The sequence below is a fragment of the Eumetopias jubatus genome, unplaced genomic scaffold, assembly GCF_037043125.1.
Source record: "Eumetopias jubatus isolate StellerSeaLion01/CBP00866 unplaced genomic scaffold, mEumJub1_p1.0 scaffold_8, whole genome shotgun sequence".
Taxonomy (NCBI): domain Eukaryota; kingdom Metazoa; phylum Chordata; class Mammalia; order Carnivora; family Otariidae; genus Eumetopias; species Eumetopias jubatus.
Genome location: NW_028274814.1, coordinates 135,631,047 through 135,657,197, shown reverse-complemented (window position 1 = coordinate 135,657,197; position 26,151 = coordinate 135,631,047). Strand labels below are relative to the sequence as shown.

Here is a 26,151-nt window from a genome sequence, read left to right as displayed (position 1 = left end):
GTGGGGAGGTATCTTTATAAACTGCTGTGGCTTCGCCTCCTAGCAGGGCGAGGCTTTACAGTGCTGCGGGCACCCTTTCTTCATGAAAGCGAGTCACTTCCCGTATATTATCTCTCCGCGAGGGAATTCCGTTCTCCCAGACCCACTGTATCCCACCCCTCCTCTGGGAAAAAGCTCCATTTATAGTGAGTGTGCCAATAAGATTTTGTTGGTGAGTTTTAGGAGACTCTACATTCAGAAATAGCTTCCAGATTAACTCTAGGGAACCTCAGGAAATCACACCCACAACACACACACCCCTACCTGGGCCTTCAAAGGCTCTGAGACCACCAGCAAACACCAGTTGTTGCCTTTAGCTCTTTAATTTGACTTGGGAATTCTGAAGTGCCATAGTCATATATTTTCAAACAGTTTAAATAATTTTGCCAACACCATCCTGTGTGTGTTACCTTTGTGTTCTTACTCCTGAAGGAGAACAACCTTTTATCGCATAACCGCTGTGCACTGACCAGGCTGCCTAGAGCAAAAGGACCACAAGAAGAGCCAAAAGGGGCTCTTGCATTTACCCAACAGAATCTTTGAAAGGGGTCATGATTACTAACTCTTGTAGGTCTCATTTTATCCTTGAATTATTCATTAGAAAATTGGCTATTTGGAAAATTGTAATGATAGACAAGTCATTGAGCCTCTCCTGGCCCAAATTTTTAACCCTTAAAATGGAGATAATAACTGGACTACCCTATCAGGTTGTTTTAAGGGATAAAATGAGATCAGTCTTAACAGTCAATTGTCATTTAAAAATTGGAGGTGGAGGAGGTACTTGTTGAATTTAGTCAAGATCTCTAATCTTGGTCATGTCAGTTACAAGTTTCCATTTTCATCCTCTCTTGAAGTTAAGATTACCTTTTTGCTGAGCATCTTCTACTCTGGGATTAAGCTTCTAAAATAGAAACTAAAGAAGAAAAGGTCCATATCCATGAAGCTGGATTGAGCCAGTAGTTCTTAAACTTTCTTGGGGATACGAAACACCTGGGATGCTGCACGTTCAGTCTTCCTGGGTCGTGGCTATAGTCTGCATTGTTAACACATGCTTCAGGTGCCAAACTAAAATCGACTGTGAAAACTCGGAGTTTTTAGCTAGTCCACTAAAGCTAGGTTGAGAGCTAGTCAATTAATTTTGGTAGCAGTTTCCATGCTAGGTTTGGACCAACTTTTTCCTTCCAGTGTAAGGTTTCTGGGAAGAAAGGCATGAGGGTTCAGTGAGGTGTCTCACACATGATCACCTTATGAAGTGACCCCATAAAGCCCCCAGAGAGGGTTGTTGGGATCTGGCGGCCGGGTTTAGGGTGTGGGGACCCACAGCCTGTGGAGAGTTGCATTGACGGTAGTTTAAATATGCCCAAGACCGCCTAGTGCTTTCAGGTTCCTTTTTGCTGGAGCTCTGCCCCTGTATAAAAGTGCCGCCTCTGTCCCTTTTCAGGCTGGCCCTGCCCTTGAAGAACTTGCCACTTCAGGAGTGGGGCGGCTTTGCCCATAAGACTGTGACTTGTAACTACTTAGTCGTTCAGTTGAGAAGACGCTGGTGAGGACTGGCCAGGTGGAGGTCCATCCAGGCAGGAAAGGATAAAGCAAACCCAGTGGGAAGAGAGGCAGGGAGAATAGGGAAGAAGGCCCCCAGAGCGAGGAGTTTGCAACTTCTGCAGAGATGGAAGTTCCAGCACAGGCCGTGCGGATTTGAGATCCTGTTAAAAGGGGCCTGTTGGGGCAGCACATTGGTCATCTCTGCCACTGAGATCGCCAACAGTTATGTGTGAGCATCTTGTAGAACGAGCGGCTCCCCGGAACTGGCTTTCTGGAAGCATAGACCCAACTCCTGGGCTGAGCCATGGAGAGGAGGATTATACGGAGAGTCGCTTTCCTGGCAGGCAATGTCTTTAAAAAGATGCCTTTCTAAACACAAAAGGTAATCATTTCTCCTTATAATCCAATCCAATATTCGAGCCAAGGGGAAAATAAAATTAAGCTAGTATGTAGTCTTGTGCAACTTTAATTTCAGTGTTTCCAGCTCTGTCCATAAGCATTTACCTCTCCCCGGCTATTCTCTTTCTTCTCGCTCGGCTGCTGGGGTTCCCGCTCCTGCTGGGTGTGGCCTTTTCTCAGGTTCTCAGCTGCCCTTCAGAGCAGAGGTGCTAATTACTGCTTTAAAAAACCTCCCGGACCTAAGCCCCTCCTTTCTAACTTCTCAAAGGGCACAAATCTCATTTCTTTTCAAAAGATTTGTGTAAAAATTCCCCTCAACAAAATATATAATGCTTTATCAAAGTCACGCTTTCTTCTCTGGCTATAAAAGAAACGCTCTGTTTAGAATTATTTTAGTATATGTACTTGTAGGTAAGATAAAATGTAAACTGTGTGTAGGATAAGATTGCAAAGTGGGGGAAACCAAGGTCTGGTTAGCCCAAAGAGGCATCCTTAGCAAAACCTGTGCGGACTTTTTGTTAAGTGGAATTAAGAAGAATATATATTAATATACATTTTGTGTAAGAGAAAAACAAACCAAACCTTCTTCCATAACACTTTAACATTCTAGAAAGGGGAAGGGATGGAGATTGGTTTTAACTTAAATTGTGGCAAGTGGATGCATTTTATTACGGAAATTGCTTTGTTTTTCCTGTATATATTTATTATTGCTGAACCTGAAGACTGTAAACCCAGGAGAATTAGGGAATTACAGAACATTTATAACACACAGCAGGGGGCCAGTGTCTGCACCCGCCACATCCATAGTTGAGGTTCAGTCCATGTGTGATCATTATAAACTGTCTCAGCTTTGTGGGCTCCCTGGCAGAAATAATCACTAGTACCTGTATTAGTGTTAGTACATGTTTAGAGAACATTATCATCAGTGAAGTGTTTATGTTAAGACATATAGTTAAGGGTGGGAATAAAGAGGGGTGAGTACTGTGCCTGACCTGTTGAAGATGTTGCAGTAAAAAAATAAATGTTCAAAACAAGTGCACATAAGTAGCAACATAGCTGCGTTGAAGTTTAATGGCTAGAGGTGGATTGTTTTAAAAGCCAGCTCTTCCTGGATGTCTGTGCTGCTGCCCACCCCCAGCTTCCCACGGCCTTGCACATGAGCCCAGAAGACTCCGGTTGTTCAGGGGGCCGTCCACTCCACGTGGGATCAGTGCTGGGACTTTTTTCCTTCCGTCTTTATACAGGGTGTCTTAGGAATACCCTACATGGCATTTCAAAAATACCCCTTTCCTTCATTATCAAACACATTCAGGATTTTGTTTGGTTTAGGAATCCCCCCACCCCAATCAGTTTTCTTAAAAGATTCTCCACCCCCTTCCGCTTTTCCCCAGGGTTGTTTTATCCCCGATTTACTGTTGAGAAAATCGAGGCTTAAATGAATTATCGGGGCCGAGCTCATCTGGCTGGTGAGAGTTCGGGCCAGGGGTCGGTCTCCCGTCCTGTGCAGCCCCTGCTACAGTTCCCCCTCCATCTCCACATGAAGAACTCCGAGGATCTTTTCTCCACCCCGGCTTTCTCTCCATTTTTCTCATTTCACGTCTTTATTTCTTTTTAGACTTGCCAGTATTTGAGGCAGGAACCAAGATTCTTCACTGAATACAAGGAAGGCAAATTGAGGAGATGCCAGCTAACTGGAACAGGTCTTTAAGTGGAATGTTTTTGTTCTCTCCTCCACTTTAAAATAAGAAAATGGTAAGGAGGAACACTTGCTAGCAGAGATTTATTTTTATTTTATTATTTTTTTAAAGATTTATTTATTTGAGAGAGAGAGAGAGAGAGGGCACAAGCAGGGGGAGCGGCAGGCAGAGAGAGAAGCAGACTTCCCGCGGAGCAGGGAGCCGGATGCGGGGCCCCATCCCAAGACCCTGGGATCGTGACCTGAGCTGAAGCAGACACTCAACCGACTGAGCCACCTAGGCGTCCCACAGAGATTTATTTATTTATTTCCAGAGATTTATTTTTAAAAGCAAATTTTAAGTTCTATCTTGGGGTCACTTTGATAAAGCCTAGTCTTTACCTAGTAGCTTCCAAGAATATTCCTAATAATGGAATCATCGCTCTGAGGCAACAGACATAATCAGTTTAATTCAGGACAGTGTAGACTAATGGGTTCCAGAAAGAGTTTCTAGCTTTACCTTCAGTTACCCCAGAAAGTGTCTTTTGAAATTAAACCCATTCCTGGTTATTCTAGTTGAGATTTTGCTCTAGGTCCAAAACATTCTATTCTGTAAATGGAACGTTTTAAAGAGTAAATAGCTTTTAGAGCTGGGGCTGTGTGTGTCTTCTGCTCCTCAGAATCTTGCTGTGCACTGATGCCCGATTTGCCCACCCAGTGAGGGCACCACTTACACCGCCACATACCAGGCCTCACCGAGACATGTCTCACAGACCCCCGTGTCTGTAGCTCATCACCACGCTCTACCTGTTCTCTCCCTGGCTCTACCTGTTCTCTCCCTGAGGTGTCTCTGAGTACATCCTCGTGTATGCATTTCCCACACCCTCCTACACAAACGTCCATGACATCCCTGAGCTGGCAATGATGGTGTCGGCCCCACCTTCCTGCTCCTGCCCCTTCAGAATCGTGCTCCGCCACATGGACCCTCTACACCCTGAGCGCTTGTTCTTGCAAGGCTGTTTGTTCCCTCTGCTCTGGAAGACTCCCCTGCCCCCTTTGCCCAAGTGGCTCCTGCTCCTTCACAACTGCTCAAGCAGTATTCCTCAAGAATGCTTTCCTGACCTTAAAGAGGTTGGCATACTACTTCTAAGCTCTAGAGTCTTATTTACATCATAACACATCACAGACTGTTCTGGCCGTTCCCTGAGGGCAGACACTACCTGGACTTCGGATCCTCAGTTTGGGGCCCCTTTGCCTTGCCCATAGGCATGCAATAAAAATATGTTGAATGAGCAATAAAAAAGAATGATCTTTACATTTCTGAAGTTGATAGCATTTAAGAAAACCAAAATACCAAGCCAAGTCCACTGAGGATCAAAGGCCCCTTGATCGCAGGGTCTCTTCCAGCCTTTAGAGAAACCAGTATGGTTATGTTCAAGGGAAGGTAAGGAGCAGAGAAAACAGCCCATAGAGACCAAGCAGATCCAGTTTTTAACTCATTTTCCTCCAACCCTTGTTTCCAGTTTCTGGACTTTGTGGTTTTGTGCTGTAGACTCAGAATGGACATACTAATGAGGCAAATTAAAAAGTCCCAAGAACAGCTCGTCAGGAAGTCAAAGTCCTTTCTTCATATTCAGTAGAATAACTTGCATTGTGTGATTCTGTAAAGAAGCACTAGTCTGACTCTTCACCTGTTGGCCCATAGTTTCCTTTCCATCTGATGGAGAGAAACAGATGTACCTTGTTTCCAGCACACTGACGTGTGAAAATCTGGATTTATCAAAGAGCACCAACAAAAAAGGTATATGTGATAGTGTCTTCTAGAGAAAAGACACCTTTGCCCAGTTGCCTATGAGACCTAATTTTACATTATTTGTTTGCTCAATGATAAAATGAACAAATCCGTTGTTTAGAAGCATGTGTACTCTAAATCTGTTCTTCGTGTGCTCAAGGTTGTGGCTAAATCCTGGCCTCCTCTGTTTGGTGGCAGATGAAGTGCAGAAAGACAGGGAAGGACATTGTTAATGAAGAGAAAAGAGTCCTTGAATCGCAAGCCCTCTGGCCTAATTCAAAGCATCATAACTTTACTGTAAATCCATCTGCAGGTACAAAGGCAGTAGGAAGGGTATTCAGGGAACAGACTCTCCTTGTGGATCAGGGATGTAACTAGGAGACTGCCAGAACAGCTGCATGTTGACTTTGACCTTGGTCGTGCTGTCCTGCATTTTGCTCCACCTCCAGGGCCAGCCACCCCTCAACCCTGACTCAGCCACAGAGACACTTAGTATAGGTTTATAGTGTGGTTCTTTCCCAAAGAAACTAATAATTTCAGGGTCAGCAGCAGAACCACTTTTTGATGGGGGATTTTATGGGATGGAAGTGGGGATCTAAATGGATACTTTTAATTCTAGATTCTTTTTATATCTGAAAGATAATGATCAGATTAAGGAAGATTGTGCATGTGTGTTTTTTCTCCTGGTTTTGGTGGGAAGCAGATGATTGTCCCAGGGGGCAGAGGTGAGCTGTTAGGCTCTAAGTGTTGGGAGGGGCAGTATCTCCTGCTAGGCCTTAGCCCCTTGTGGCAGCAGGGGATCCAGAAGCAGCAGGAGAAATTATTGTAGGTCATTCCAACGTGAGTGAATGGGGATAGGCTGGGAGAACCGGGGCTACGAGCACTGGCAGGCAACCCTGCTGCAGGCAGCCTGAGCCTGCTGTCCACGGAACAGGCGGCAGGGGGAACGAGCTGCCGACATAGCCGACCAGCCTGCAGGGCACTTGTCCTCAACCTGGTATTGCTCAGTGTGCCTTTTTTGGGGTAGTTTTCAGTGCTTTTGACCTCCTGCAGGTGTTTAATTAGTACTTTATTGTGTGTAGTTTTATTCCTCCTCGTTTATTTAGTACCTTCCAATGCAAAAGTGCTTCACAAAACACTAAGAATAATTGCCATTATTTATAGCCAAAAGCTGAGCATACACACTCTCCGAAGTTGCAGTGAGACCGTGTGACAGATGTTCAGGCCCACCTAGGGTCTGCTTGTTTCAGGCAGGATTCTAAGGGGAAAAATTTCAAAAAATGATTGTTTAACTTAGTTCGTCTTAATTTAATAGACTGTACTTGGTTTGTGTTGGGTCTAATTTTGACATCAGTAACTGCCAAAAATATGATGCATTATAGATGAAGATATGTTTTATATATTTTTGTAAGTCCTAATAATTACATAACTCTAAGACATTGCAGTTATTTCTTACAGCAGCTTTATGAGGAAGGCAAAGCAAATATTGTTGTCCCCATTTTACAGATGATAAAATTGACGTACTGACTTATTTGACTTTTATACAGGAGCTGACACCCTCAGGTTCTTTTTCCACTGGCCCTTGCATTGCTCCAGAGCTGGATAATATTGAAATTAAGCCATCCACATTTTTTTCTGAAAAGCCAGTTCCAACCTGAAACTTTGTTTTCGGGTACACACAGTCTTTAGCCAGTGAGTGCTGCTAACATGACTGACTTTCATTTACACTGGTATCATAATTTATTAGGAGGTGTATTTAATGGATTCAGTTTCTGAAATTGAGGAGTTTGCTAGAAAAGCTACAGGACACAAATGTACCTTTCAAACCCATTCACTACACCTCCTGTAGCGCCAGAGAACTAGGCATCTTTCTGGCCCTCCAGGGTTGGCTTTGAAACCTTGGTGCTCTGGGCTGTGGTGTGGGTTCCAGAGGGTGTTGCCAAGCCCATCTCTGGAATCTGAGAATGGCACGCAGCAGCAAAATGCTCTGGCTGGTCTCATGAGCTTTCGTGAGGGAACATAAGGAGATTATCTAGCTCTGAAAAAGCAAGGACCCAAAACATATAGGGTTTTATATGGATTGCTTTGGCCGACACCTTGAAGTGCTCTTGAAAGAAAATTGATAGGATGCAGAGTTGCATCAAAGAAAGATGCTTCGAGAGCCTTAAAGGGTAGCTCTTTGTACATGAACGATGTCACTGCCACGTAGCTAGAGTAGATTGCTGTGGTGGCAGAGGCTTCTGTCCTAGATATAGGAGGCATAATTAAAAGGGGGAAAAAAGCTCTTGCTGGTGGCCAAAAATCAGCACATACCTTGTTCCACATTCTCCAGGCTCTACCAGCATCAGCTGTATAATTCCTGTTGGAAGAGTGGTGGCCTCGTTAGTCTTCTCAAGCGCTTGATTTGTCAGACATTGTGTTCACTCCATCAGCCCACATTTATAGTTCGTATGGTGTGCTGGGCCCCGGGGACACAAGAGCAAGTCTCAGTTTAGGGGAGGTGGACAAACATGAGTAAGTAAATAACATGAGCATAAGCAGAGGTGTGTGCGGTGCTAGATAAAAGCCATCTCAGACACGGTAGAGGCAGCGCGTGTGATCGTCAAGCCTCGAACAGAACCGATCATCATCAACACTAATAATACTCTGACCCAAATGCTTCGGCGCTCTGAGGCTGCTTCAAGATGCTCCTTAAACAGAGCGATTATTCAGGTCGCTGATACATCTCATAGGAAAGAGCCTTTCTGTGAATGAAGAGGCATGCAAAATTCTCCCTCGGAGCTTCCGTCAGATGTGGATTAAACTGCTCTTGGGTGATTTAGCTCTCGCAATTTGCCACCTCCAGTCAGCGAGCACTGCCTCTGGGACAGTGACAAGGGCTGGTGAAAGGATCAGGGTGGGTGGGCGGCCACTTTCTGTTGTTTAAACATGTCTAAAAACTAAGAATACATTTTATAATCAATTTCCCAAGATTACACTATCAGAAATGTCAGATTTCTTTTTCTTCTTTTTTTAAAGGTTTTATTTATTTGTCAGAGAGAGAGCAAGCACAAACAGGGGGAGCGGCAAGCAGAGGGAGAAGCAGGCTCCCTGCTGAACAAGGAGCCCGAAGTGGGACTCGATCCCAGGACCCTGGGATCATGACCCGAGCCGAAGGCAGACACTTAACAACTGAGCCACCCAGGCATCCCAAATGTCAGATTTCTTAAAAATAACCTATATTCCCTTCAGTAATAAATGAAAATTTCACTGTTTAGAAGATCAGGCTGTTGCTTGTTTGAAAAACATACCTTGATTTAGAAACCATGATTGAAGCCCCACTCTGTCTCATTTGTGTGGGGAGCAGTATTATGTGGACTTAACCTCAACTAACAGCAGTGTGGTCAAAAACAAAGGACATTTAGCTGTGCAGTGACTTTATTATATTATTAGCATTATAGGAGAATGATAGTGTAGTTTCTTCCGGTAAAAAGTAAACAAAAATCCAATTGGAAATGGTTTTAGCCTGGGTACTGATTTGGGGGTTAGAAGGGGAAAATAGAAACAGAATAGAGATAAGTTTTTATATTCTGTCTTTGGCACCTGCCATGTAGGAAGTACTTTTCAAATGTTGGATAGTTGAGTGAATGAGGGGGACTAGCAGGCCACGTGGTCCGGTACGAAGGTCAAGCTTGGGGTGCGTCGAAGTGCTGGTACTTCTAGTTACATGCTCTCCAGCAGGCCATGTTCCTTCTGTTTCTTGAACGAGAAACAAGGGCACTGATGACAGACCCAGTGTCCCTTCTAGTTCCAGTGTGACTGATGATGCCAGGACTTGCCTAATAATGTGAGTAAAATTGTGGGTGTTTCCAGGAAGGAGAAATTTGTTACATTGAAGAATGTAAAAGGAAAATGTGAGATTTTCACAGGAAATCGCCCCCCTCCCCTTACTAGTCTCCCATCACTGCTGTAACACACTGCTACAAACTGGGTGGCTTAAAGCACAAACTTGTTACCTTACAGTTCTGTCAGTCTCGGGTCCGCACAGGTCTCACTAGGCTCAGGGTGAGGTGTCAGCAGGGCTGAGTTCTTTTCTGGAGGCTCCAAGGAAGAATTTGTTTTCTTGTCTCATCCAGCTCCTAAAGGCCGTCCCCATTCTTGGCTCATGGCCCCTTCTTCCATCTTCAGAACCAGCAGTGTTGCATCTCTCTGACCCAGCCCCCATCACCACATCTCCCTAAAGCCCTCAACTCTCACTATCCCCGGGAGGGCCCATGTGACTAGATGGGAGCCACCTGGATAATCCAGTGTACTCTCTCCATCCTAGGGTCCTCGACTTAGTCATATCTGCAGAGTCCCTTTACCATGTAAGGTGGCAGGTCTTGGGGATGAAGTTGGACATCTTTGACATTTTGAGGGGCAGTTCTGCCTACCATGCCCCGTAATCTGCATTGCTCAGTGGGGGACAGAAGTGTAGGGAAGAAAGCAGTAAATCGCTCTCAGGACACCTGAAATCCTTGCTCAGCCAGTTGTTGCGTGTCTCTGGGTCTTTGTTTTCCTCACCTAAAAAGTTGGGGGGTTGAGATTGAACCAGTGGTTCTCAAATTGTGTCATGCATCAGAATTGCCTGGACACTTGTTACAGCACAGATTGAGATGGGCCTTGAGAATTTGCATTTCTTTCTTTTTTTATTGTGGTAAAATACACTTACATGAAATTTACCACCTGAACCATTTTTTTAAATACAAAGTTCAGTAATAGTAGATACATTCACATTCTTGTGCAACCATCAGCCACCATCCTTCTCCAGAACTCTTCATCTTGCAGAACTGAAACTGTATACCCATGAGACACTCCCCGTTTTCTCCTCCCCACCCCAGATCAGGGCAGCTACCCTTATGCTTTCTGTGTTTTAACTGTTGGAAGTACCTCACATAAATGGACTAATCAGTATTTGTCTTTTTCGGGCATAGCATAATGGCCTCCACAAGGTTCCCCTCTCATAGCCGCTGGCCGACTTTCCTTCTTTTTAAGGTTGAATGGTATTCCATTGTATGTATGCACCACATTTTGCTTATCTGTTCATCTTTTAATGGACACTTGAGTTGCTTCCACATTTTAGCTTTTGTAACTAATGCTGCTGTGAACACAGGTGTGCAAATGAGACCCTGCTTTCATTTCTGGGAATATATAATGTTTTGAGGAACTGCCATCCTGTTTTCCTCAGTGGCTATATATTTTACATTCACACCAACGGTGCCCAAGGATTCCAGTTCTTCCACATCCTTACCATACTTGTTGTTTTAGGGTTTGGTTTTTTTTTTTTTTTTTTTTGGTACAGCTATTCTATTGGGTAAGAGGTGGTATCTCTTTGTAGTTTTGATTTGCATTTCCCTAGTGATGGGTAATGTTGAGCATCCCTTCAGGTGCTCATTGGCCATTCGTATGTATGTCTTCGGGAGAAATGTCTATTCAGGGCCTGAAACAGGTTGTTTTGTTGTTGAGTTTTATTTATTTACTTATTAAGATTTGCAAATATTTTCTCCCATTCTGTAAATCACCTTTTTACTCTGTCCATGGCGTCTTTTGGTGCACAAAATATTTTAATTTTCATGAAGTCCAGTTTGTCTCTTTTCTTTCATTTCAAGTGGGCCTTGGGTGTCATAAGCCAAAAATCACTGCCAAACCCAGTGTCGTGAAGCCTGTTTCTTTCTTTCTTTCTTTCTTTCTTTCTTTCTTTCTTTCTTTCTTTCTTTCTTTCTTTCTTTCTTTCTTTCTTTCTTTCTTTCTTTCTTTCTTTCTTTCTTTCTTTCTTTCTTTCTTTCTTTCTTTCTTTCTTTCTTTCTTTCTTTCTTTTCTTTCTTTCTTTCTTTCTTTCTTTCTTTCTTTCTTTCTTTCTTTCTTTCTTTCTTTCTTTCTTTCTTTCCTTTTTCTTCCTTCCTTCCTTCCTTCCTTTTTTCCTTTCTTTCTTCCTTCCTTCTTCTTTCTTTCTTTCTTTCTTTCTTTCTTTCTTTCTTTTTCTTTCTCTCTCTCTCTCCCTTCCTTCTTTTTTTTTTTCCTTAAGATTTATTTATTTATTTGAGAGAGAGAGAATGAGAGCGATAGAGAGCACGAGAGGGAAGAGGGTCAGAGGGAGAGGCAGACTCCCTGCCGAGCAGGGAGCCCGATGTGGGACTCGATCCCGGGACTCCAGGATCATGACCTGAGCCGAAGGCAGTCGCTTAACCAACTGAGCCACCCAGGCGCCCCTTTTTTTTTTTAATTAACATATAATGTATTATTTGTTTCAGGGGTACAGGTCTGTGATTCATCAGTCTTACACAATTCACAGTGCTCACCATAGCACATACCCTCCCCAAAGTCTATCACCCAGTCACCCCATCCCTCCCACCCCCCTCGACTCCAGCAACCCTCAGTTTGTTTCCTGAGATTAAGAGTCTCTTATGGTTTGTCTCCCTCTCCGGTTTCGTCTTGTTTCATTTTTCCCTCCCTTCCCCTGTGATCCTCTGTCTTGTTTCTCAAATTCCTCATATCAATGAGATCATATGATAATTGTCTTTCTCTGATTGACTTATTTTGCTTAGCATAATACCTTCTACTTCCATCCATGTCAATGCAAATGGCAAGATTTTGAGGGGTTTTGATGGCTGCATAATATTCCATTGTGTATATGAACCACATCTTTATCCATTCATCTGTTGACGGACATCGAGGCTCTTTTCCATAGTTTGGCTGTTGTGGACATTGCTGCTATAAACATTGGGGTGCACGTGCCCCTTTGGATCACTACATTTGTATCTTTGGGGTAAATACCCAGTAGTGCAATTGCCTGGTCGTAGGGTAGCTCTGTTTTCAACTTTTTGAGGAACCTACATACTGTTTTCCAGAGTGAAGAGTTCGATTGTTTTAGTCTTATGTTTAGGTTCTTGATCCATTTAAGTTAATTTTTGTAAATGGTGTTAGGAAGGGCTCGACTTCATTCTTTTGCATGTTGATATTAATTTTCCTGGCACCATTTGTTGAAGAGACTGTCCTTTCCCCCATTGAAGAATAGTCTTGGCACCCTTGTCAAAAATCATTTGACTATAGATATAAGAGTTTACTTCTGGGCTCTCTGTTCCGTTCTCTTGGTCTATATCCCCGTTTTTATGCCAGGACCACATTGTCGATTACTATAGCTTTGTAGTAAGTTTTGAAATCGGGAAATATGAATCTTCCAGTTTTCTTCTTTTCCAAGATTATTTTGGCTCTTTGTGGTCCCTTAAGATTCCAAATGAGTATCAGGATTGGTGTTTCTATTTCTGTAAAAAAAAAAAAAAGTTATTGGGGTTTTGATAGCGACTGCATTGAATAGGCACATCACTTTGCATAGTATTCGTACCTTAATAATATTAAGTCTTCTAATCCATGAAAATGGTTTCCATGTTTCCATTTATTCATGTCATCTTTAATTTCTTTCAGCAGTGTTTTGTAGTTTTGTAGTTGTAAAGATTGCACAAGTCTTTCACTTCCTTAGTTAACTCCTAAATATTTTATTCTATTTGATGCTATTGAAAATCAGAAGTATTTGTGTAATTTCTTTTTCAGATTGTTTATTGTTTGTATATAGAAGTGCAACTGGTATTTTGTGTAGTGATTTTGTATCTTGCTACTTAGCTGAATTCATTTACTAGTTCTAACAGGTTTTTGGTGGACTCTTGAGGGTTTTCTACATATAAGATCGTATCATCTACAAACAGATAATTTTACTTCTTCCTTTTCAGTTTGGACTTACTTCTTTTTTCTTTCCTAATTGTTCTGGTTAGAACTTCCTGTAATATGTTGAATAGAAGTGGTGAAAGCCAGCATCCTTACCTTGTTCCTCATCTTAGAGGAAGTGCTTTCATCTTTTACCATTAGGTATGATAATCCCTGTGGGTTTTTCATATATGTCTTTTGTTATGTTATGTTGAGGTAGTTTCTTTCTGTTCCTGGTTTGTTGAATGTTTTTATCATAAAAAGAGTGTTGAATTTTGTTAGATCCTTTTTCTGCCTCAATTGAGATGACCGTCTGGTTATTTCCTTCATACTGTTGATGTAATGTATTACACTGAGCATTTTTCTTGTGTTGAACGATCCTTGCATTCCAGGAATAAATCCCACTTGGTCATGGTATGCAGTCCTTTTAATGTGCTGCTGAATTCTGTTGGCTAGTATTTATGTTAAGAATTCTTGTATCAGTATTCATAAAGAATATTGGTAGTTTTTTTTTTCTTGTAGTGTCTTTGTCTAACTTTGGTATCAAGTAATGTTGGCCTCAGAATAATTTTGGAAAATGTCCCTCCTCTAATTTGGGGGCAAGTTTCACAAGGATTGGTATTAGTTCAAGTAGTTCATTCAGTGTTCAAATAGTTCAGATGTTTGGTAGAATTCACCAGTGAAGCCATCGGGTCCAGGGCTTTTCTTTTGGGGGGAGATTTTTTACTACTGATTCAATTTCCTTAGTAGTTATAGGTGTATTCAGATATTTTATTTCTTCATGATTTAATCTTGGTAGGTTTTGTGTTTCTGCAATGGGTCCGTGTCACCTAGATTATCCAACTTGTTGGTGTATAGTTGCTCATAGTACTCTCTTATAATCCCTTTTATTTCTTTTATTTTTAAAAAGATTTTATTTGAGAGGCAGCTGATTGGCTGTCTACCTTTGGCTCAGGTCATGATCACTGAGTCTACACCAAGTTGGTGTATAGTTGCTCATAGTACTCTCTTATAATCCCTTTTATTTTATTTCTAAAAAGATTTTATTTATTTGAGAGGCACCTGGTTGGCTCTCTACCTTTGGCTCAGGTCATGATCACTGAGTCCTGGAATGGAGCCCCACATTGGGCTCCCTGCTCAGCAGGGGGTCTGCTTCTCCCTCTACCTCTGCTCCTCCCCCTGCTTGTGCTCTTTCTTTCTAGCTCTCTTTCTCAAATAAATAAAATCTTTTTAAAAAATTATTTTTAATTTAGAGAGAGGGAGAGAGAAAGAGAGTGAGTGCACAAGCAGGGGGAGGGGCAGAGGGAGACAGAGAAGCAGACTCTCCCATGAGCAGGGAGCCTGAGGCAGGGCTCAATCCCAGGACCCTAGGATCATTGACTTGAGCCAAAAGCAGAAGCTTAACGAACTGAGCCACCCAGGCGCCCTTAATCCTTTTTATTTCTGTAGAATCAATAGTAATGCCCCTTTTTCATTTCTGATTCTAGTAATTTGAGTCTTCTTTCTTTTTTTTCTTCTTTCCATCCATCTGAAAGTTTGTTGATTTTGTTGAACTTTGCAAAGAACCAACTTTTGGGTTCACTGATTTTTTTCTCTACTGTTTGCCTATTCTCGGTTTCACTTATCTCCACTTGAATCCTTTTTATTTCCTTCCTTCCGCTAGCTTTGGGTTTAGTTTGTTCTTTCTGTAGTTCCTTAAGTTGTAAAGTTAGGTTGTTGCTTTGAGATCCTTATTTTTTTTTTTTAAGATTTTATTTATTTATTCATGAGAGAGGGAGAGAGAGAGAGAGAGAAGCAGAGGGAGAAGCAGGCTCCCAAGGAGCAGGGAGCCCAATGCGGGACTCGATCCCAGGACCCTGGGATCATGACCTGAGCCGAAGGCAGACGCTTAACCATCTGAGCCACCCAGGAGATCTTTCTTATTTTTTAATGTAAGCGTTTATAGCTATAAATTTCCCCCTTAGCACAACTTTTATTGCATCCCCAAAATTTTGGTATGTTGTGGTTTTCTTTTCATCCATCTCTAAATCTTTGATCCATTTTTTGTTTCAAAGTATATTGTTTAGGGATGCCTACATGGCACAGTTCGGTTAAGCATGAGACTCTTGGTTTCAGCTCAGGTCATGATCTCAGGGTCATGAGATTGAGCCCCATATCAGACTCCATGCTCAGCACAGAGTGTGCTTGAATCTCTCTCTCCCTTTCCCCCTGCATGCACATGCATGCATATGCAGGCGCCCTCTCACTCTAAAATGAATAAATAAATCTTAAAAAAAAAAAATGATGTTGTTTAGATGCACCTGGGTGGCTCAGTCGATTTCTTGGTGGGGAGTCTCCTTGGGATTCTCTCTCTCCCTCTGTCCCTCTCCCCTACTCGCTCACACTTTCTCTCAAATAAATCTTTTTTTTTTTTAAGTATGTTGTTTAATTTCCACAGTTTTGTGAATTTTCTACTTTTCCTTTGGTTACTCATTTCTAACTTTATCTCATTGTTGTCAGAGAAGATAACTTTGTATGATATCTTCTTAAATCTATTGAGACTTAATTTGTGGCCTAACATGTAGTCTGTCCTGGAAGATGTCCATGTACACTTGAAAGAATATGTACTCTGTTGTTGGGTGGTATGTTCTGTATATGTCTGTTAGACGGGTTGCTTTATAGTGTAAAATTCTCTATTTCCTTCCTTCTGGTTTTTTTTTTTTTTTTAATCCATAAAGTCTATTTTGTCTGGTATTAGGATAGCCACTCCTCTCTTCTAGTTGCTATTTGCATGGAATATCTCTTTCTGTCCTTTCACTTTGTCTATTTGTGTCTAGTGTAAATCTCTTGTACGTAACATAGCTGAATCATAAGTTTGTATCCATTCTGCCAGTCTCTGTTTTTTTGATTGGAGAGTTTAATCCATTTACATTTAAAGTAATTATGATAATGGGCACCTTCTGTCATTTCGCTATTTTGTTTTTAGATGTCTTTTAGTTTTCTATCCCTCATTTCCTGCATTACTGTCTTTTTCTGTGTTCAGTTAACTTTTTATAGGGAAAAGTTTAAATTCCTTTCTCATTTCTTTTTCTATATATTTAATAGCGATTTTCTTTATGGTCACCATGGGGCTGTAACATCTTAACATTATAACACCTTAATTGGAATTTATACCAACTTAATTTCAATAACATACAAAAACTCTGCTCCTTTGCAGCTCCAACCTTTCAGGTGTTGATGTCACAAAATTTTACATCTTCATACATTGTGTACCCCAAAACATAAAAACGTTTTAAATGTAGTGTTCTCTTAAATTATGTAGAAAACAAGATTTGTAGTCACAAACCAAAGTTATAGTAATACTAGCTTTTACACTAATAATTGTTTTTTTTTACTGTATTAGTCTCAAATCATATAGAAAACAAAAAATGCATTTATGAGCCATTGCTACAATAGCACTTGCTTTTCTAATTGCCCATGTGTTTACCTTTATTAAGATTTTTATTTCTCTATACAGCTTCACCTGCAGACTCCCTTGAGCATATCTTGCAGAGGAACTCTAGTGGTCATGAACTCCCTCAGCTTTTGTTTGTTTGGCAATGTCTTAATTTCTCCTTCATTCTTAAAGCACAGCTTTGTAGGGTATAGGATTCTTGGTTGATAGTTTTTTCTTTTAGCCCTTTGAATATGTCAACCCACCGTTTGCTGTCCCCAAAGTTTCTGATGAGAAACCTGTAAATAATCTTTTTTTTTTTTTAAGATTTTATTTATTTGTTAGAGCACAAGCAGGGGGAGCAGCAGACAGAGGGACAAGCAGGCTCCCCACTGAGCAGGGAGCCCGATGTGGGACTCGATCCCAGGACCCTGGGATCATGACCTGAGCCGAAGGCAGATGCTTAACCGACTGAGCCACCCAGGCGCCCCAAACCTGCACATAATCTTATAGAGAGGATTGCTTGTGACAGTTCACTTCTCCCAACATTCTCTCTTTGGCTTTTGAAAGTTTGGGTATAATGTGTCTCACTGCAAATCTCTGAATTCATCTTTCTTGGAGTTCACTGAGCTTCTTGGATGTTTATAGTCTTGTCTTTCATCAAAGTTAGGAAGTTTTCAGCCATTCCAAAATTGTCTCTGCCCCTTCTTCTCTCTTCTCCTTCTGGGACTCCCCCAATGCATATGTTGGTCTACTTAATGGTTTCATTTAGGCTCTGTTCACTTTTCTTTGGCTTTTTTTTTTCCCCCTGTTCCTCAGACTCAGTAATTTCCATTGTCCTATCTTCATTGATTTTTTTCTCCAGCCTGATCCAGTCTTTGAATCCCTTTAATGAATTTTTAAATTTCAGTTATTTAAGAATTTCTTTTGGTATCTTTTTAGGTTTTCTTTTCTTCTTTAATGGTATTTTTATTTGTTCACACATTGTGTTCTTGACTATCTCCATCTCTCTTTAATTCTTTGAGCATTTTTAAGACAGTTCTTTTAAAGTTTTTGTCTAGTGTACCTGCCCTTAGGTCTTTTTCAGGGAAGGTTTCTGCTGATTTCTTTATTTCCTTTGAATAGGCCATGCTTTCCTGTCTCTGCATATGCTTTGTGAGTCTTTGTTAAACACTGGAAATTTGAATTTAATAATGTGATAACTCTCAGGGCGCCTGGGCTGCTCAGTTAAGTGTCTGACTCTTGGTTTTGGCTCAGGTCATGAGCTCAGGCTCCTGAGATCAAGCCCTCTGTCAGGCTCAGTGTGAAGTCTGTTTGAGATTCTCTCCCTCCCCCTGCTCGTGTGTGCATGCTCTCTCTTTCTCTCTCTCTCTCTCTCTCATGTAAATGAATGAATGAATGAATAAATAAATAATATGATAACTCTGAAAATCAGATTCTCCCCCTTCCCCAAGCATTGCTTTTTGGGGGGTTGTTAATTGTTTTGGGTTTGGTGTTGTGTTGTTGTGTTTTTTGTTTTTGTTTTCGTTTTTACTCTTGTATGCTGTCTCTGTGCCTAGGATCAGCTTGAGGTGTCAACTTAAAAGTCTTCTCAGGTCTTTTCTGAGTCTTTCCCCGAGAACACATGGGTCACTTTCTTATTGTACCCATATATGTAGTTGTTTTTTTAACATCCTACTCTTTAATGTCTAGCTCTCAAAAGAGAAAAAAGCAAAAAATGATGGGGAGAGGGTGCCAGCCTTTTAAATTCCCCGGAAGTCATTTCAAAGCTTGAGGGGGAGGGGCTTGCAGCAGTGGGGGCAGGTACAACAACAGTGGCTACCCACTGGGTTTGCACCTCTGTAATCAGAAGCAATAATCAGCAATCAGAACAGAGATCCCTCCCGATACCTGGAGGACAGGGTTCTCTTTACCCGCCCTGGCCCCCACAGGCCGTGTGCAGGCTGCTCCAGGAGTGCCTGCACAGCTGCCTGTCACTTGGCTGGGAGTGGGAGATGGGTAGCTGCTACTCTGCTCCTGGAACTGATACTGACCAAAATTAGCTGCCATTTACCACCCAAGTCTTCCCCTGGAAGTTGCACGCCTACAACAGGTTCCAGAGTTCCAGAATAGTTGTATCAGACAGATTCTGCCAATGCAGTTGTCCAGGAGGGAGACAGATTCCTGGTGCTGCCTACTCCCCCATCTTCCCAGAATCCCAAAATTTCCATTTCTAATGAGTTCCAAGGTGATGCTGGTGTTGCTGCTCCAAGGATTACACTGTGAGAACCACTGAACTAAATTCTTTAATGTCCTTTCTCTAAGACCTAAGTATACCATACAGGGTCTTTCTCCTCTGGATGCAGTGTAGTAAATTAATTGTGCTTTTTAACTGAAAGAAGCAAGCATCATTTTATTGTGATGTAATTTCTTGGTGAGGGGTGAGTTTGCTTTCTTTATGCAAAAGATGGGACCTTTGGCCTGTGCACTGGTTCGGGACAGGGAGCATTAAGAAGCCCTGCAGGGGACAAAGACGTGTTGAGGTAGGAAGGAAATGGACCTTGTTCAGATCTGAGCTTGGTTGTTTCTCTTTCCTGGCTGTGAACTTAGGTGATGACAAGGCCCTGCTCTGCAGGTTGCTTTTCATAGGTGGTCTGTGTCACATTTACCGAGCGCTTTTGATCCAGACACTGTCTTAAGCCTGGATTCACACGTTTAACCCTCACAACATCTCTGTGAGGTAGATAGTACTGTTAGTTAGGTTCATGTTTGCAGGTTAAGGAAACAAAGGTTAGGAATTGGCCAAGAACACAGAGAGGACACGGTGGGAGCATTTACTAGGGAGTTATTTAGGTTCCAGAGCCTACACACTTGACCTTATACTGCAGTGCCTCAAATATTAGGTCCCTTTGTGTATCAGTTATGACTGTGAGTTACAAAATTAAAAAGTCCTCTCCTTAACAGTCTGGAGATGGAGTGGTCCTGGACCTGGTTAATATAGTCCTCAGCAGTGTCACAGAGGGTCCAGGTTCCCTCTGTCCTGTCACTCTGCTGTCCTCAACAGCTTGGCCTTTGTCTTCAGAGCTCAGGGTGATAAGAGGATTGCAACAGATCTCACCATCCCACCCTAACCAGCTGAGTGAGCAAGCCTGTTCCTGCCTCTTGTCCCTTTAGAAGAGGGGTGAAACTTTCCCAGAAGTTCCTTAACCTGTGGACTTTCCTGCCGGGAATGCTTGCTACACCCCTTCGTGAATGGCCACCACTGATTGAGATTCCCTCCTCCCCCCACCCCCTGCCCGGGGGGGGGGGCGGGGGGAGTCTTGGAGCACAAGCCCTGCGGGGGGCCTCCTGGGCTCCTTTGTAAGAAAGGCCTCCAGCAGAAACTGGAGGGTAGGCTACTGACAGACCAGCCACAGGCAGTTCCCTCCAGTTAGCAGGGAGACCTTGGTTCTGAGCTGGCTCTGTGGCACTGACAAAGGTAGGTACAGCCTGGGGCTCCTCAGAATGCTGCCATCGGTCCTTGGTTTACTCCAGGCTATGTAATCTTTCGTTTCTTGGCAAGGTAAACGTTTGCTGAGCCTGAACGCCCAGAAGGATGTTGGTCTTCTGAGAGGAAGGCAGAGCTCTCGAAGGACCTGGCTTACAGCCCCATTCCTGCCCCATTGTCTTTGGCGGCTGCGGGGGGGTGGTCAGTTCAGATCAGCTCTGACCTGCAGCAAGTACTTCCCCTTGTGGCACCTGAGGCACCTCACCTGTGGAGTGGGAAGGTGACAGGGCTGAATGAGTAGGTGTATGTCTGTGGCAGACACCTGTTGCACGGTGAAGCCCCGAGGCAGTGCTGTGGCTGGCACTGGTGTGGTTTTAGCCTCGGCACTAGGGAAACTTGATCAGTCCAGCTCCCTGTCATCCTGTGCCCCCTGCCTCTGTATGTTGGGGTGTCCTTCCATTCCATGGCACCATCCAGGTGCGCTTCGCTCCCACTGGCATTCCTGACTGCAGATCTGTAACCACACTGACTCCTGAGAGGCTGCCACCTGGGGTCTGCCTTTGCAGGAGAAAAGGGGGAGAAGGGCACCCTTCAGTCACTTTGTCCCCAGGAGAGTGCTACCCTGTCCCACGTTGGGAGGCATTCTCCACAAGTGTAACTGCTGAGGGTGCACTTTCATGTTATTTTTCCTAGAATCAGGAACAAGTAAGCGTCTGTATCATTCAGGTAGCCTCATCTGGGTGTGCCTTGGCCACCAGAAGAATCAGCATCTTTCCTCAGTAGGGCCAGTTTGGTTGAATTTTACAAATAATGATTATTGTTGCTAGGTCACATTTCATATGCCGACAGGATTGAGTGATCACAGGGATGATAGAGATGTGCCCCACTTTAAGAAAACCTGCCTGTGTAAGGAGGAGCATCTCAATTACAGAATAATGTCTCACTTAGCCAGAAATTTGTGGCAGGTTTCCTAGTGCATTTAAAATAGGATTTGTGTATAAAAATACCATTTGCACACAGGAACCCATCTTTTTTGAAAAGAGAATTATACTTGTATTGGGCATTTGGGATAAGTAGAATAAAAATAAAATCTTACAAATACAAGAACTAGAAACCAAATTCCACTTTTAATTCTAAAAGGTTTATATATAACTCTACTATCTTACCCTCTCCTCCTACCCCAGGCTCCCACAGCAGAAATAAACAGGCAAGATCTGGCATTTTAAGATGCGGGAGGAATGAGGAGAGGACAGGCAGGCTCCTGTTGTCCGCGGGCGGGTGGAGCAGGAGCGCCAGGGACAGGTCTGGGTGCCCCACCCCACCCCAGTGCCTCGTTCTGTTTGATCTGTTTGTGGACATTTGTGAGGCCTGGCCTAACATGTCACTGCTGGACCCTTTCCACGGTGCGGTCAGTGAGTGGCAGTTAGCAACCGACCGGCCCAGCCTCCCACCACCGACCTGTAACCACAGAGACGGGCTGAGGTATGACAGATGGGGCTTAGGGAAGGCCTGGATGAGGGGTGAATCTGGGATGCTGACATGCTCGACTTATTTCTTTTCAGAAATGTTCCCACTGCCAGGAGGCAGGTGCCACCTTGGGCTGTTACAACAAAGGCTGCTCCTTCCGATACCACTACCCGTGTGCCATTGACGCAGGTAAGGTGGGACCATGGCCCTTGTCCAGAGCATCTGAAGGCTTTGACGGACACTTCGATTCTCTGCCTTCTTTCCTTTCTTTGTCGTTCTTTTTGTCTCTTCTGACCCTGTTCTGTTTGTAAATTCTAAAAGAATGCAGAAAGGACAATAAAAAGGAGTGCAACAGAGTCATAATAACAGTTTTATTCATATAATTCACACGTGATTCACTATTTAAGTGTACAATTCAGTGGTTTTTAGTATACTCACAGAGTTGTGCAACCATCGTCACAGTCAATTTTAGGACATTTTCATCACCTTGTAAACTCCTACCCCTTAGTGGTCACTCCCTTCCACCCACCCTAGCCCCTGGCAACTACTGATCTACTTTCTATCTTGATGGATTTGGCTATTCTGGACATTTTATATAAGTGGAATCATACAATATGTGCTCTTTATGACTGACGTCTGTCGCTTAGCGTAGTGTTTTTCAGGTTTATCCATGTTGTAGCATGTATCAGTACTTCATTTTTATTGCCAAACCATATCTTTAGGATATGCCATATTTTATTTGTCGTTCATCAGTTGATGAACATTTAGATTGTTTTCCACTTTTTGATTATTATGAATAATGCTGCAGTGAACACTCACAAGTCTTTATGTAGATTTAATATTTTCACTTCTCTTGGATTTAAACCTAGGAGTGGAATTACTGGATTGTATGGTAACTCTACATTTAGCCTTCGGAAGGATGGTCAGACTTCTCCAAAGTGGCTAAATCCTTTACACCCTTCCAGCAGTATATGAGGGCTTCAGTTTCTCCATATCCTCGCTGACCCTTGTTGTTATCTGCCTGTTGTATTCTAGCCATCCCAATGGGTAGGAAGCGGCATCTCATTGTGATTTTGAGCATTTCCCTGATGGCTAATGATGTCTAACATCTTCATGAAGTTCAGTTTGTCCATTTTTTCTTTTGTTGGTTTTGTTTTTTGTGGCTTGTTTCTTTTTCTTCTAAGAAACTGTTGCCTAATCCAGAATCACAGAGATTTATGCCTATGTTTTCTCGTAAGAATTTAGCTCTTACACACAGGTCTTTGATCCAGTTTGAGTTAATTTTTGTATATTATATTGTATATTGAAGTAGGAGTCCAGTTCACTCTTTTTGTGTGTGGATTCCAGTTGTCTTAGCGCCATTTGTAGAAAAGACTATGTTTTCCTCGTTGAATGACCTTGGTACCTTTGTCAAAAACCAGTTGACCATAGCTATATGGGCTTATTTCTGGACTTTCTCCAGTCCCACACTGTCTTGATTAACTTTCTAGTAGATTCTGAAATTGGGAAGTATGAGTCTTCTGATTATTCCTTTTTTCAAGAATGTTTTGGCTATTCTCGGTCCTTGGCTACTTGATATGAATTTTAAGATGAGCTGGTCTATTTGTATTTAAAAAAAAAAAAAAGCCATTAAAACTCTAATGATTGCACTGAATCTGCAGGTGCAGTTGGGGAATTTTGCCATCTTAACAATAGTGTCTTCTAGCCCATGGCCAGGCAGTGTCTCTGCATTTGTCTCATTCTTCAGTTTCTATCAATGGTGTTTTGTAGTTTTCAGAGTATACATTTTTTTGTTGTTGTTTTTTTAAAGATTTTATTTATTTATTTGACAGAGAGAGACGCAGCGAGAGAGGGAACATAAGCAGGGGGAGTGGGAGAGGGAAAAGCAGGCTTCCCGGAGAGCAAGGAGCCCAATGTGTGGGGCTCGATCCCAGGACCCTGGGATCATGCCCTGAGCTGAAGGCAGGCGCTTAACGACTGAGTCACCCAGGCGCCCCTAGAGTATAAATTTTGCACTTGTTTGTTAAATTTATTCCTAGGTATTTTATTATTTTTAGTGTGACTGTAAATGCAGTTGTTTTCCTAATTTAATTTTCAGATTGTTTGTTGTGAACATATAGAAACACAATTGATTTTGTATATTGATCTTGTATCCTGCAACTTTGCTCAGCTCATCGATTAGCTCTAATGGTTTTTTTTAATGGATTTCTATGTACAAGATATGTCATCTGCAGATGGGTGGTTTTACTTCTTCCTTTCCAGTCAGATGCCTTTTATTTCTTTTTCTTGCCTAATTGCCCTGGCTAGAACTTCTAGCAGAATGTTGGGTAACAGTGGCGAGAGCTGACATCCTTGCCTTGTTTCTGACCCATTAAGTGTGATGGTAGCTGTAGGGTTTTCATAGATGTTCTTGACGCAGCTGAGGAAGTTCCCTTGTATTCCTATTCCTAGTTTGTTGAGTGTTTTTATCACTCAACAAGGGATTTTGCATTTTACCATTTTTTCCGTGTCTGTTAAGATGATCAGAGTAGTGTTTTGCAGTGTCCTAAGTGTTGAAAGAAGGGGGAACTTTCGTCCATGAAGTTCCATCCAGTGAGTGATGCAGAAGCCTTAAATTTTGACTCTGAACTTTAGCCTGGGGAGGTCCTCTCTCTTCATCTAGACCCTTGTCCTTTCAGTGGACGTTTCACCAGTTACTTTTTTTTTTTTTAAAGATTTATTTATTTATTTATTTATTTGAGAGAGAGAGAATGAGAGATAGAGAGCACGAGAGGGAAGAGGGCCAGAGGGAGAAGCAGAGTCCCTGCTGAGCAGGGAGCCCGATGTGGGACTCTATCCCGGGACTCCAGGATCATGACCTGAGCCGAAGGCAGTCGCTTAACCAACTGAGCCACCCAGGCGCCCCTCACCAGTTAACTTTTTGAGCATATGTCTAAGACCTTTCCCTCGCCAGCCCTCATAGTACTTGCATTCAGGTTGGAGGGGGAGAAAAATGGGAAGATCAGCGAGGGTGCAGCAAGTGGCAGGGTGCTGGGTATCTCTGCTTGAGAGAGAGGAGGGGAGGGCATGGTTGACCAGGTGGAAGCAGGTACAGGGACATGAAGCAGAGTGGGATCTGACAGGTGTGGGGAGGAGTCCAAGTTCATCTGGACTACCCTCCCTTCCCCAGTTGTTTGAGCTCCACGCCCCCTACCTTGCAGGTCCTTCTTGTTCCTCTTTTCCCTCCCACAGGTTTCCATAGGAGGCACAGCTGAAGAACCAGAAAGATGCAGAAAGATAATGTTTATCATGCCACAGTTAGATTCTCATAAAAGTGTGTGTTTGCACTTGCTGAAGGGTGGCCGGTGGCCAGGGCACTGTTTGACCAGAGGGAGTAAGAAGAGAGCCTTGAAATGTCAGTTTGAGGGAGTTTGGGTTTTAGTCTGTCCCTTTCCATTCTCTTTCTTCCCTTACATGTTTCTGTGTTGGGTCTGAGCTGTAGTTCACCCCGAGTCGTGGTCTGGCACATTCCATAGTACAGCCTCTTAGTGCTCTCTCTCTCTCTCTCTCTCTCTCGCCAGCCGTTGCCGTTTCTCATTTTCATGATATTGCCCCTAAATTCTTTTTTCTAGTTTAAGCTTCATGATTTTTTTTTTTTAAAGATTTTATTTATTTATTTGAGAGAGAGAGAATGAGAGATAGAGAGCACGAGAGGGAAGAGGGTCAGAGGGAGAAGCAGACTCCCCGCCGAGCAGGGAGCCCGATGCGGGACTCGATCCTGGGACTCCAGGACCATGACCTGAGCCGAAGGCAGTCGCTTAACCAACTGAGCCACCCAGGCGCCCTAAGCTTCATGATTTTTAAATGAAGATGTTTAAGTATTAAGTTTGTGGCAGTTACTTATAATTTTATGCGGGGAATACTGCAAGACTTGGTTCTCCCAGTCGGTGGCCTGGTAAGAGGTGGTCTCCTGCACTGAGGTTTTGCTCAGAAACATCTGGTGAGCGGCAAGCAGGTGACCTCATCTCATGCACACCCCCTGCGCCCCCCCCCCCGGCATGAGTGTACCCCCTGTCTGCATGCTGGGGCACCAGCCAAGTTAGGGACCAGGCTCCTGGCAGTTTCTTGAGGGATTAAGCAGGGCTGCTCAGGAGGACTCTCTGACATGATGGGAATGTTCTAGATCTGCACTCTCCAGCACAGTAGCCACAAGCCTTGTGTACCACTGAATGCTGAAAATGTGGCTAGTTGGGAATGAGGGACTGAATTTTTATTTGACTTCATTGTATTTAAACTTAAATTTATGTGTCCATGCGTGGCTAGCAGCTGGAAAGCACCGGCCTTGGTCAAGCTCAGGCGGTAGGGTTGGGATTCTTTGGGAAATGCACAGGGCTCGTCCTCCTCTCCAGGGGAAGCTTGCTCAGTCATCCGCCCTGCGGCGAAGCAGGGGTTGCTTTACCAGCTGAGGGTTAGTAAGTAAATGATTTTGGTCACTCTCTGAGCCTATCTTGTGTAGCCTGCCCAGATAAGTTGGTAACGTGTATTCGGCAGAAGTTGGTGGCTACATATCCAGTGAGAGGGAGGCTGCCTGGGTCGGGGTGGCCCAAGTGGGGCCTTGGCCCCCCCTGGCTTTGCTGCCCCAGCTGCCACATGCTCTGCTGCTC

The 26,151-nt window shown here is 43.2% G+C and overlaps 1 protein-coding gene across 3 annotated transcripts in view; it reads left to right on the top strand.

The window, feature by feature from the left end:
- TCF20 (transcription factor 20) overlaps nt 1-26,151 on the top strand; it is a 102,720-nt gene that overhangs the window by 66,333 nt on the left and 10,236 nt on the right. For all 3 annotated transcript variants that reach the window (XM_028115314.2, XM_088025396.1, XM_088025395.1), the window contains exon 3: nt 21,604-21,697. In XM_028115314.2, coding sequence (XP_027971115.1) covers nt 21,604-21,697 — 94 coding nt within the window. The remainder of the gene's footprint in view (nt 1-21,603; nt 21,698-26,151) is intronic.